Genomic DNA, 13,444 nt, shown 5'->3' with positions numbered 1-13,444 from the left:
GTCAGAAGTAGGTTTATATTGACACGACAATGAAGTTACTGTGAAAATCCCCTCGTCGCCACACTCCGGCGCCTGTTCGGGTCCACTGAGAGAGAATTTAGCATGGCCAGTGCACCTAACCAGCACATCTTTCGGACTGTGGGAGGAAACCTGAGCACCTGAAGGAAAGCCACACAGACACAGGGATAATCTGCAAACTCTACACAGACAGTGACCCAATCCGGGAACTGAAGCCAGGTCTAACCACTGTGTCACTGTGCCTCCCAGCAAACTGGGCAACAGGTGTCTAAACAGTTTCACCCGCTCCCAGCCTGCAGCTGATGTTTGCAGGAGTCCATGAACCATGTACATATTCAGTGTGAGAGGTTGCAGTCCCTGAAGGAGCTGCTTCTCCACTTTTAGTTACACTTCTATTCTGCCCCATGCTCCTAATCATTGGCTTCCCATGTGGAGGAGGCTTGGGAGGTCAGAGGACCTTTTCCTGGACCTGCTCTCTTGGGGCTGGTTAAAACAGTGATTTGTAGATCAGCATGGGGTAACTAGGTTGTTGGCCTCTCTCCCACGGTCTTGTCCATGCTCGTGTGGTCCTGGAGAAGAAGCGTGCAGTGTCGACTGCAACACTCGATATCTTCCACAACTCAGGGTACAGAGTGTCTCATAGACACTGGAAACAAAGTTCTGGTTTAGTTGAGATGGAAGTTTGATTGGACCACAAGATTGCGGAAACAAGAGAGAAAAGAATATTCCATGGAAATGAGAATTGTCTGTTATGACTTTTTATCCTGTGCTGACAATGATACTGACTCTGCCAATGTCTTTTACAAGGTCCACGAGGGCGATGAATTACAGATTGGAAACTGAAACCAAACATCACATCAAGATCTGATAGAGTCACTCAATTCATCAGAACCTGAATATCATTGACCTTTAAATGTGGAAGGAGAAATGTTTCTCTGTTTTGGCGGTGAGGAAAGATTTCAAACATCAGTGTGACTGGAAAAGCACCGAGACACACACACACCCGAGTGAGAGTGTTCCAGTGAACTGACTGTGGAAAGAGCTTTAACCGGTTACACAGCCTGATTTTAAAAAAGTGTCATTATTCACAGCAGAGAGCCAAAGGATGAGAAGATCTTGGAGCAGAATTAGGCCATTGGGCCCATTGAGTCTGCTCCACTATTCACTGATCTGATATAATCCTGAACTCCACTTTCCAGCCTTATCCCCATGACCCTTGATTCCCTTACTGAGAAATAATACACAAGTTCTTTGTGTGGACAAGGCTTGAACAGATTGTTTAACCTAGAGAGACACAAGGACACCTACACTATGGAGAAACCATGGAAATGTGGGGACTGTGGGAAGGGATTCAGTTACCCATCGCTGCTGGAAATACATCGCCGCAGTCACACTGGGGAGAGACCATTCACCTGCTCCGTATGCGGGAAGGGATTCATTCAGTCATCCCACCTGCTGACCCACCAGCAAGTTCACATTGAAGAGAGGCTTTTTAGCCACTCTGACAGTGATAACAACTCTAAAAGCTCTGAGGACCTGGTCAAGCACCAGATTGTTCACATTGCGAGACAGTTCAGTTGCTCTCATTGTGGGAAGCTGTTTAAACGATCACAGAACCTCATTGAACACGAACGCACTCACACTGGGGAGAGGCCATTCATCTGCTGTGTGTGTGGGAAGGGATTCACACGATCATCCCACCTCGCTACACACCGACTGGTTCACACTGATAACAGACCTTTCAAATGTACTGAATGTGAGAAGAGTTATAAAACCACAAGTGATCTGCTGATACACCAGCGAGTTCACAATGAGGAGAGGCCATTCAGATGTACAGTGTGTGGGAAGGGATTCACTCTGTTATCCAGCCTCCAGAAACACCAGCGAGTTCACACTGGGAAGAGGTCATTCACCTGCTCCTTGTGTGGAAAAGGATTCATTTATTTAACCAGCCTCAGATCACACCAACTTGTTCACTCGGATAAGAAACCTTTCAGATGTTCTGAATGTGAGAAGAGCTTTAAGACCTCAAGTATTCTGCTGAAACACCAGCAAGTTCACACTGGGGAGAGACCGTTCACCTGCTCTGACTGTGGAGAGGGATTCACTTGCTCATCCAACATGCGAACACACCAGCACATTCACACCGGGGAGAAACCGTTCACTTGCTCTGAGTGCAGAATGGGATTTTCTCACTCATCCCACCTGCTGAGACATCAACACACTCACAATGAAGAGAGACCGTTCACCTTCTCTGAGTGTGAGATGGGATTCACTCAGTCAACCCACCTTCTAACACACCAGCAAATTGACAAGTGTCTGGAGGAATTGGATTCTGCTGTTATTGCTGCTGTTAATCACATCCAGGATTGAACAATGTTCATTCTGACAGTTGGGGTGTGTTTTCGCTGATGTTTGTGATTGCTATAACTGGGCTGGAGTTTATTACTCCGGATAAATGTCAAATTAACTAATATTGTTTAAGACACAAAGCTGGGACCTTCATTTCTCCAGGACAAGAAAAGATTAATCAATGTCTTGTTACTAATTGCTGCATTTTTGTGGCCTTTTCTCCTTTCTAACTCTGGATTATTTCAGTTTTCATACCTTGTTACTCTCCTGGACAAGTCCCAGCTCCCCACACCTTCCAGAGTGCTTTTCCTGGCCTTGGAATCCATGGAAGGCATCAGTAACACATCCGCGATCACCAAACACAAATCACAGTTGTTTGCACTGATCCACTTCTTTCCCCAGTCATTGAGGACGGTGATGTTTGTGGAGCTTTCTCTTGTCCACCACCATTCACGACTGGATGTGGGGGGACTGCAGCTTTGATCTGATCCGTTGTTTGTGGGATCGCTTGGCCCTGCCTGGAACATGCTGCTTCTGCTGTTTAGCATGCTTATAGTCCCATGTTACAGAGTCACCAGGTTGGAATCTCAGTTTTAGGGTGCCCAGTGCTGCTCCTGACTTGTTCTCCTACACTCCATCTTGAACTAGGGAAGGTGATGACTGGTGGTATTATTGCTGAACTATTAATCCAGAAACTCAGCTAATGATTTGGGGACCGGGCTTCGAATCCTGCCACATCAGTTGGTGGAATTTGAATTCAATAAAACAAATCTGGAATTAAGAATTTATTGATGACCATAAAACCATTGTTGATTATCGTAAAAAACCCATCAGGTTCACTAATGCCCTTTAGTGAAGGAAATCTGCTATCCTTACCCGGTCTGGCCTACATGTGACTCCCTCTGAAATGACCTCGCAAGTCACTCAGTTCAAGGGCAACAAGGACTGGGCCATAAATGCTGGCCATCCAGCAATACCCATTTCCCACGAATGAATAAAAAAGAATTTCAAGTTGAGGACTCCCAGGATGACTCACTTGCACTGTACACCTCTGTGCTGCTCCCCCTACTCAGGTCTGAACTGCTGGTAGGACAGTACATTTTGGCAGGAAGAATAAAAGGGAAGCAGATTATCTAAATGGTGAGAGATTGTAGAGCTCTGAGATGCAGAGGGATCTGGGTGTTCTAGAGATTGATTAAACTGGGATTGTTCTCCCTGGAAAGATGGAGGCTGAGGTGCGACCTGATAGACGTTTATAAAATTATGAGGGGCATGGATAGGGTGAACACTTGGGAGCTTTTTCCCAGGGCAGAAATGACAATTACAAGGCGGCACAAGTTCAAGATAAGGGGGAAAGGTTCAGTGGAGATGTGCGGGGAAGGTTTTTACACAGAGGGTGGTGGGGGCCTGGAATGCGCTGCCAAGTGAGGTGGTTGAGGCAGATACGTTAGTGACATTTAAGATTTATCTTGATAGACACATGAACAGACGGGGAATAGAGGGATATAAGTGGTTGGTCTCGATAGGACAATGTGATCAGCGTTGGCCGAAGGGCCTGTTCCTGTTCTTTGCATGAATCACAAAAAGCTCGTAAGCAGGAAAAGCAAGTAATTAGGAAAGCTCTCATTTGTGAGGGGAATTGATTACACAAATATGGAGGTTATGCTTCAGTTATCCAGAGCACCAGTGAGACCACATCTGGAGTACGGTGTACAGTATTGGTCATCCTGTTTAAGCAAGGATGTAAATACATTGGAAGCAGTCAATTGACCAGACTAATGCCAGAAATGTGTGGATTATGGGTAAAGCTTGGACAGGCTAGGTTTGTGTCTGCTGGAGTTTAGAAGAGTAAGATAAATTTGATCGAAACATAGAAGATCCTGAAGGGTCTTGACAGGTTGATGTGGAGAGGATGTTTCCTCTTGTGTGAGAATCGAGAGCTAGGGGTCCCTGTTTAAAAATAAGGGTTCGCACATTTAAAACGGAGATGAGGTGAAATATTTTCTTTCAGAGGGTCGTGAACCTCTGGAACGCTCTTCTGAAAAGGCGGTGGAAGCAAAATCTTTGAATATTTTTAAGGCAGATGTAGATAGATTCTTGGCAAGCAAGTGGGTGATAGATTATTGGGGGTCGGCAGGATGCAGATTTAAGGTTACTATCAGATCAGCCCTGATCTGATTAAATGGTGGAGCAGACTCAAGGGGCCAAATAGCCGAATCCTGCTCCTTGTTCCTGTGAGACATTGGCAGTAAGATATGATTCAAAGTATGACTGTGTCAGCCTGTTGCTTGACTGGACTGTTTGACTGTAGGAACGGTCATGTTTAATAGTTTGTAGCTTAGTTATGTGTAATGATCAAGTAATTGAAGCTTATTAATCAATTAACCTGATACGATATTCTGCTTAATTATAATATATTCGTATCATGTAACTGGCTTTGTCTGTAACTGCATCCTTATTTGACAAGTGAAATACATCACATGACCCGAGGCCGGTGTAAAGCTACACTTTTATACTTTAATTACAGAGTCCTGTGGATCCCATCAACTCTGGATGAGCTAAGGTCTGGAACTGTTAACTCCTCAGCCATTGATAATAACAGTTATACTTGAATTAGAGGCCATATTGTGTGAAGAAACCAGCTGTGAAGTTTCAAACCTTCAGCACTGTCGTAAATTAGTTTAAACTTTTAACTTGTAATATCTTAAAAGAAGCAATCACTTTCCTTCACACTATATAACCATCATTGGTTTGAAAAATTAAAGGTTTCAGTTTAATTTTCGTAGCGCAGTAGTTATTCTGACTCATTAGTGTTGAACATTTATCAATTGAATGTATCATGCTGTATTTATGTGTTTCTTGCTATCTCACCTTTTACACACTGATTTGATGCCCACATTCTTTGGATTTCAGATCTGAAGTAACTTTGTAATTTCTGTATTAGTTTAAGGCTGTGTGTCACTTTGTGTCCTTTTAATTAACTGTGTTCCAAGCTCTGGCAACCACTACAAAAACCAGCAAGCACTTTCTTTAACCAAAATATACTGAGAGTCACCTGCCCCAATGAGAACTCTACAGGATTCCTACACATCAATTAGACATTTTGGTCCAAATGTTAACCATTGGGATTTGACACCATAAATTTACTTATTTCAAATAAGTGACAAAGAAGATATCTTCACGCCCCCCATTATCTCAGTACAAAGCCATAAAATTTAATGAAATGACAGGAAAGGTTATAACGTGGGGCAGACTCCGAAAGTAACTGATACATTAGAGGGCCAGTCGGGAGATTGCAGGAAATGGTCAGTAGATGACCATCACCATGAAGAAACCAATCAGAAACTGATTACACACCACCGACATCCATCAGGGACTGATCATGGTGAACCAGAGTTCAGGAACACCATTGATCGTGCACAGGGGCTGTGTCTAGAAAGGGTTAATAACCATCAGCTTTCAGCTGCCAAGTTCACAGCTCAGAGAAGCTGAGCAGGAAGAAGGTAGACAACAATCAACAGGACAAGAGACAGTGCTGCAGTCGGCTGGAAGTTGTGCGCCAGCGTTACAAAGTGAACTGACTGCTTCCACTGCCTTTATTAAGTTTTGCATTTTGTACTTATGTGATTAACTTAGTAAATTCTGTAAAGCTTGGAACAATATTTGTACTAAGTTTGGTCCTGTAGCTAGTTAAAAATGAAAGTCCCTTTTAAATCAGATCTCCCAACTGAGTCCAACAATTATAATTGACGTTAAGTCTTATATTTAAGTTGAGGTGAATCCAGGTCTTACAGAAAATCTCTGCTAAATTTGGCACAAGCCCCCAGCTGTTAGCCAGGAAATCTTTGCAGGATTGTCTTGGGAACAGTGTGCTGTTGTCATTTCTGGAACCTCGGTCAATGTGGGCTGATCTGTGTAGTTTTTTCATTGACTTTTCTGTAGCAATTTGTCACAACTGAATGGCTTGCTCAGGATAGAGAGCTCTGAATCTATGATATTATCTCTGTTCTCCAGAACAAGTAACTATATTCTGTCTATTATTGCAGTGCTGTTAATAAAGTCAGTAAAAGACAATCTGTTGTTGGGAGTTTGATTATCTGACGTCTGAAACCACAAGATTCAATATTTAGAGTCAACAATATAAACAAGGAAACACATTGGGCCCAATACTCCAGCTGGATATTCACAGGGTGAAGTCTGTTATCTAACACCTCGAGAGGACAGAACAGAGAAAGATCCCAAAATGTAAGAAATCCTCCAATTATTTGTGAATATCTTTCAAATGCTGACAGGTTCCAACTCCCAGTTTCCATTACATTGAATCAATGAAAGATGGAATATAGACAGTTGGACTGAAAGCAGTGCGGGGCCCACTTGTACTGAGACACCAAGTCCAAGGACCATTTACACAGAAACACAAAATCCAGGGACCACTTCCACCGAGACACCAAATCCAGGGGAGCATTTGCACTTTGAAGTTGATTTATCGGGTAGAGGTTGTTTGCAATAAATCCCCAATTTTCAATTAAGATTTATCTATCTCGCCAGAATGAACATTTTAATTGGTAAAATCAGAAGATTTATTAACCATTAAAAGGTTAAAAAGTTAGAAAGATAAAAAACAAAGTTCGAATGAACAGTAATTGGCAGAAAGGAGAAAGCTTATCCTTCACAATGAAACAGACTTCTCAAAACTTTCCTCGGTTGATCAGCCAAAGACGTAAAATGATAATCAGACAAGGTGGATAACATGTTAACAGAATGGCGACTCAAAACCTTTATTTTTACCCCCTCAACTCTCATTTGCTCAAATTAGCCTCAGTGTTGAACTATATTTGAGTAACTTCACTGTCTGATTGGCCCCTGACACCTACTGGCATCTCCTGATGTCTGAGTACAATAAATTAGACAACTTGAGTAAGGTCCCATTCATTCCCCAACTTAACGTAACTTGTCAAAGCCATAAATGTTTTGTGAGCTCTACCTTATCTTTCTAGATTGACTGGAAAACATAATTTGACAGTTCTCATGATTTATGACCAGTGTACTTAAAATCATATTGTTTATAATAATAAACAATTACAGCCTTTGTGTTACAGGTTATATTACCAGTCTGACAAGTACAACTATTGTTTAATTGCTTATTCTTCAATTGTCTCAGAATTAAGGCTCTTCACTTCACTAATATGAGGATGTTAAACCAAGGGCCCCACCTGCTCTGTCAGGCGGAGATGAAAGATCACATGGCTTCTATTTGGAAGGAGGGCAGGGAGCTCACCCTGGTGAGACCAGTATTACCCCTCTCCCAATCTCACTGCAAACAGATCACTGCTCATTGCCACATTGCTGTTTGTGGAGGCTGACTGTACACAGAGATGTCCTGAGGTTGTGAAAGGTGCTATATGAATGCAAGTTCTATCAGCTCCAGCCCAGTTACTGTAGTTAGCAGCAACATCATCAACACTTCCCCAGTGTCGTGATGAACAAGGTTCAGTCCTGAATCTGATTAACAACAGCAGAATCAGAGCAGAGCCGTCAATAGTGAACTCTCTGGTGTTTCACCAAGTTGGATGATCGATTAAATCTCTTCCTACACATGGAGCAAGTGAAGGGTTTCTCCCCAGTGTGAACTCGCTGGTGTGTCAGCAGCGCAGATGATTCGGTAAATCTCTTCCCGCACTCGGAGCAGGTGAACGGCCTCTCCCCAGTGTGAATGCGTGGTGAGTCAGCAGATGGGATGATCGTGCGAATCCCTTTCCACACTTAGAACAGGTGAATGGCCTCACCTCAGTGTGAATTTGTTGATGCGTCAGCAGGTTGGAGGACTGACTGAATCCCTTCCCACACTTGGAGCAGATGAACGGCTTCTCCCCAGTGTGAGTGCGCTGGTGTACAGTGAGGTGAGATGATCGCCTGAACCCAGTACTGCAGTGAGAGCACTTGAACGGTCTCTCCTCAGTGTGAACACATTGATGGTACTGCAGATCCCCAGAACCTTTGAAATACTTCTCACACTCTGGACATTTGAAAGGTCTCTTGTCAGTGTGAACTCGTTGGTGTGTCTGAAGGTGGGGAGATGTCCTGAACCTCTTCCCACACAGTGAGCAGCTGAACGGTGTGTACCCAGTGTGAATGCGCTGGTGCTCCCTCAGTGCGTGTGGGTTTTTAAAGCTCTTCTCACAGTCGGAGCATTGAAACTCTCTCTTGTCTTCGTGAACCTGCCGGTGTTTCAGCAGGTGGGATGAGAGAGTGAATCCTTTCCCACACACACAACAGGTGAACGGCCTCTCCCCGGTGTGAAGTCGCTGGTGTCTCTGAAGGCAAATTAATTGAATGAATCGCTTCCCACAATTGGAGCAGATGAATGGTCTCTCCCCGGTGTGTCTGCGTCGATGAGTTTCCAGCTCAGACGGGGATCTGAATCCCCTCCTACATTCCCCACATTTCCATGGTTTCTCCCTGGCGTGAGCGGTGCTTTTTGCTTCCATTTTCAAAGGCCGATGATATTCAAGTCCTGATGAATCGAATGACTCTGGCAGATTGTGATGTGGTGATTGGTTTGACTTTCCTGCCTGCGAACCTTTCCAATACTCTGTGAAATTGATTCAAAACAGAAAAAAGGGAGTGAGAGAGAACCCACAAAAACACAAAGGCAGGTTGTGAAATGGAGTTGAATGAATCTGGTCATTTTTGGGGCCGGCACAAGGAAAATGTGATCATGAAAGCTGCTAAATTGTTATAAAAAAACCAACTGATTCACTAATATCCTTTCACATAGTCTGGATCTCGAGAGAAGAGAGACAGAGAACTGGGAGCAGAATGAGTGAAGGTGATGGATTGTATATGTCTAAAACTCTGCCAGAACCTTGAGAGAATTTCCCCAATCTCAGCCTCTGGCACCTCAAAGAGATAGGGTAGCAAGTGTATGTGAACAGCAGCAACTCCAAGTTCCCATTCAGGTCACACACCATCCTGACTTCACAGAAATCACAGAATCCCTACAGTGCAGAAAGAGGCCATTTGGCCCATCGAGTCTGCACCGACCACAATCCCACCCAGGCCCTGCCCCCATATCCCTACATATTTACCTGCTAATCCCTCGAATCTATGCATCTCAGGACACTAAGGGGCAATTTTAGCATGGCCAATCAACCTAACCCACACATCTTTGGACTGTGGGAGGAAACCGGAGCACCCGGAGGAAACCCACACAGACACAAGGAGAATGTGCAAACTCCACACAGACAGTGACCCAAGCCGGGAATTGAACCCAGGTCCCTGGAGCTGTGAAGCAGCAGTGCTAACCACTGTGCTACCGTGCCGCCCTTGTCTGACATCCAGCACTGGATTAACAAAAATTTCCTCTATTTAAATAGTGAGAAGATGAAGACCCGACTACAAACTCTACTCCATACCCACTGACTCCATCCCTCTCCCTGACAACAGTCTGAGGCTGAACCAGACTGTTTGCAACCATGGAAAATCATTTCACTAAAATAAAAGCAAAAACTGAAATAAAAACAGAAGATGCTGCATAAACTCAGCAGGTCTGGCAGCATCTGTGGAGAAAGAAACAGAGTTAATGTTCTGAGTCCCTATAACTCTTCTTCAGAGCTGCCAGCTGAGTTTCTGACCATTTATCTCTGCCACCTCCAAGAATGAGTTTCTATCTCATAGAAACCCTACAGTGCCGAAGGAGGCCATTCAGCCCATCAAGTCTGCACTGACACCAATCCCACCTCGGCCCCATCCCCGTAACCCCACATATTTACCCCACTAATCCCTCGAACCTATGCACCCCAGGACGCTAAAGGGCAATTTAGCATGGAAAATCAACCTAATCCACACCTCTGGACTGTGGGAGGAAACCGGAGCACCCGGAGGAAACCCATGCAGACACAGGGAGAATGTGCAAATTTCACACAGACAGTCACCCAAGCTGGGAACTGAACCCAGGTCCCTAGAGCTGTGAGGCAACGGCGCTCACCACTGTGCCACCGTGCCGCCCTAAATCTATATCTCATCACTCGACTTGGTCCAAATACATGTTCCTGAAACTCTTGTTCATTCATTTATAACCTCTAGACTTGACAATTTTTCACATCCTGACCACCCTCCATTCAACCTGTGATAAACTAGAGTTTATCCAAATCTCTGCACTGAATCTCAATGACTCACTGACTTACACAGGCTCCCGTTTGAGCAGCAACTCAGTTAAAAATTCTCATCTTTCTTTTCAAATCCCTCCATGACATTGCTTTTCCCAATTTCCAGTCACACACATATTTGAATCTTTTCCACAGACATACGTTCATTTAGGTTTTGATGAATACAGTGACTGGCAGATTTTGTTCTACTGACTCCATCTACATTTCCCACTGCCTCAGAAAAGCAGCCAGCATAATCAAGGCCCCCAAATACCTGGACATACTCTCTTCCACCTTCTTCTGTCAGGAAAAAGTTACAAAAAGTCAGATCATGTACCAACTGGCTCAAGAACAGCTTTTTCCCTGCTGCCATCAGATTTTAAATGGGATATTAAGTTGATCTTTCTCTACACTGTTGTGACAACTGTAACACTACGTTCTGCACCCTCTCCTTTCCTTCTCCCTATGTACTCTATGAACGGTATGTTTTGCTCATATAGCACAAGAAAAAATAGTTTCCACTGTATCCCAGTACATGTGACAATAATAAATCCAATTAAATCAAAATCATGCCATGTTGCGCATTGCCAGTTGCTGTAATCTGTTCCTCGATTTGAGGATGATGTCTACTCAGCGTTGAGAGTTTCTGCCACGGGTCTTCATGAGACTGAAATGAACCGCAGATCTTTGGACATACGGGGCAGGACCTCTGAATAGAACAAAGAACAAAGAACAATACAGCACAGGAACAGGCCCTTCGGCCCTCCAAGCCCGCCAAGCCCGCGCCGCTCCCCGGTCCAGGATTGAATCCTGAATCCAGGATCCCCGCCCAATTTTCCAGCCTATCTACATACCAATATCCTATCCACCGAGCTGTCCCTCACAGCTACGATGCTTTGTTCATTACAACCTATTAACTTACCCCCACCCCCCCATTCCAGACCATGTGATCTCCAGGGAGAGGCGAAAACCCAGAGTGAAAAACCCCAGGGCCAATATGGGGAAAAAAAAAAATCTGGGAAATTCCTCTCCGACCCCCTGAGGCGATCGAAACGAGTCCAGGAGATCACAATGGCCCTGATCGGAAAATGCTTCCCAACCCGTCATTTCCACTTCCACGAACACCATATGAATTCCCTGCCCCCGAGACAGGTTCGCAACTATCCGCAGTCTCGCTCTGTACTGGCACCAGCAAGATGATCATAGAATGAAGCCTTGAAACGAGAAACAAGGAACAATTAGCCCGCGCCGCTCCATGGTCCAAACTAGACCACTCTTTTGTATCCCTCCATTCCCACTCCGTTCATATAGCTGTCTAGATAAGTTTTAAACGTATAGCACAGTAGCACAGTGGTTAGCACTGCTGCTTTACAGCGCCAGGGACCCGGGTTCAATTCCCAGCTTGGGTCAATGTCTGTGTGGAGATTGCACGTTCTCCCCGCATCTCCGTGGGTTTCCCCTAGGTGCTCCAGTTTCCTCCCACATTCTGAAAGACGTGCTGGTTAGGGTGCATTAACCTGAACAGGTGTCAGAGTGTGGCGACAAGGGGAATTTCACAGTACCTTCATTGCAGTGTTAATATAAGTCTTGCTTGTGACTAATGGATAAGCATTAAAATTTAAAATAGTTAGTGGGATCCGGAGAGCAGAATTTGCTTCCTTTCCATGTTATGTTGCCACTTTGCCTGATCAGTTAAACATCTGGCTCTGTGTAAACCCGGGTCAGAGGGTTGATGGACAAGTTGTCTCCATTCTGAACAATGGGGAACAAGCTCCTCCCACTCATTGACACCTTTGCCCCTTACAAAAATGGCGGAACGCATGAGCACTGCATTGCCCCCAATAAAGATGGTGGCCGTTAACCCGAGCCGAACATTGGACTTTGCGGCCCCGCTCGGCGCGAAACAGAAAGTCCTTTTTTGGAAGTTGGACCTGAACAACATGTTTACAAACACTCTTCACCCACCCGCCAGATCCACCGTCCCCGCGTTCCGCAATTTTCCTTGTACCGTTTGTGGATTCGAATAAAAACCGTCTGTCTGTCGCCATTACTGCGCTACTGCGCGTGCTTAAGATCCCGCCCCTCATTCACTCCGATTGGTTGGAGGACCATTCGCTCCTGCTCGGTCCTCCAGGCCCGCCCCCTTTGTCTATTGGCCCAGAGCTGCCGTCAATCAGTCCCCGGGCATTGTGACGTTGAGCATGCGCAATGCGGCTCATGTCCAGGGACAGGCGCTTGTTTGTCTGATCTTCAGGCGGGGAGGAGGCGGATAAGCGGAGGCAGCGTTAGGGGCAGTGGGTGGGAGGGGAGGCTCCACACACCCAGTGGAGGCTTCAACACCCCCAATAAGGAACTAGCGGCACCGCCTCAACACCCAACACAACGGCAGCTGCAGCGCTTTCTCCCGGGGCCAGGCCCTAGTGGACAAATGTGGCTTCAGGAAGGAAATGCAGCAATGGGTTTGTTAATGAGAATCATCTTTAACTCACTTTACTGACCCTGGAGCAGGAGGAGAGAATGGGGGGGATTTCTATCCTGCACTCACACTGATGGATTTGTTTTTTTGTGGGTTCTCTCTCATTCCCTTTTTCCTGTTTTAAATCAAGTTCACAGGTTTTCAGAAGAGGATTTGCAGCTGGGAAACTGAAACCGAATATCACATCAGAATCTGATGGAGCTGGCACCAATTTATCAGAACCTGAATGTCATAGTATTTTGAACATGGAAGAAAATTGCACTGTTCACAGTTGAGAGACACTGTACGCATGTTCTGTGTGTCGACAAGACTTCAATCACTCATCGGGCTTTTTGGACTGTTATTGCAGTCACAAACGGATGATGGCATGGAAATGTGGGGACTGTGGGAAGGGATTTGATTTTCCATCACAGCTGGAAACTCATCGACGCAGCCACACTGGGGAGAAGCC

At 45.1% G+C, this 13,444-nt stretch overlaps 3 protein-coding genes across 4 annotated transcripts in view; 2 read left to right on the top strand and 1 right to left on the bottom strand.

The window, feature by feature from the left end:
• LOC144485002 (uncharacterized) overlaps positions 1–13,444 on the top strand; it is a 397,873-nt gene that overhangs the window by 343,265 nt on the left and 41,164 nt on the right. The window lies entirely within an intron of this gene.
• The window catches only part of LOC144484975 (uncharacterized), a 37,657-nt gene that overhangs the window by 19,358 nt on the left and 4,855 nt on the right, over positions 1–13,444 (top strand). The window contains exon 4 of the mRNA XM_078203300.1: positions 1,283–2,233. Coding sequence (XP_078059426.1) covers positions 1,283–2,233 — 951 coding nt within the window. The remainder of the gene's footprint in view (positions 1–1,282; positions 2,234–13,444) is intronic.
• Positions 4,682–12,611, bottom strand: LOC144484993 (uncharacterized). The gene is made up of 3 exons (XM_078203316.1): positions 12,526–12,611; positions 6,926–8,962; positions 4,682–4,739 (listed from the first exon to the last, which is right to left on the bottom strand). Exons 1-2 carry the CDS (start codon positions 12,602–12,604, stop codon positions 8,013–8,015), a joined length of 1,029 nt encoding a protein of 342 aa, XP_078059442.1. The 5' UTR covers positions 12,605–12,611; the 3' UTR covers positions 4,682–4,739; positions 6,926–8,012.

This window comes from Mustelus asterias, unplaced genomic scaffold (genome assembly GCF_964213995.1).
Source record: "Mustelus asterias unplaced genomic scaffold, sMusAst1.hap1.1 HAP1_SCAFFOLD_150, whole genome shotgun sequence".
Lineage (NCBI taxonomy): Eukaryota > Metazoa > Chordata > Chondrichthyes > Carcharhiniformes > Triakidae > Mustelus > Mustelus asterias.
Note: the sequence above shows the minus strand (reverse complement) of the source record. Positions and strands in the feature narration are given on the sequence as shown.

Bases quoted from the DNA above. Each gene is read 5' to 3' on its own strand.
- LOC144484993 (XM_078203316.1), bottom strand. From the start codon at position 12,604: ATGAGGGGCGGGATCTTAAGCACGCGCAGTAGCGCAGTAATGGCGACA. The intron at 8,963-12,525 runs GTACAAGGAAAA...TCAATTTCACAG, and splicing joins TTTATTCGAATCCACAAACG to AGTATTGGAAAGGTTCGCAG.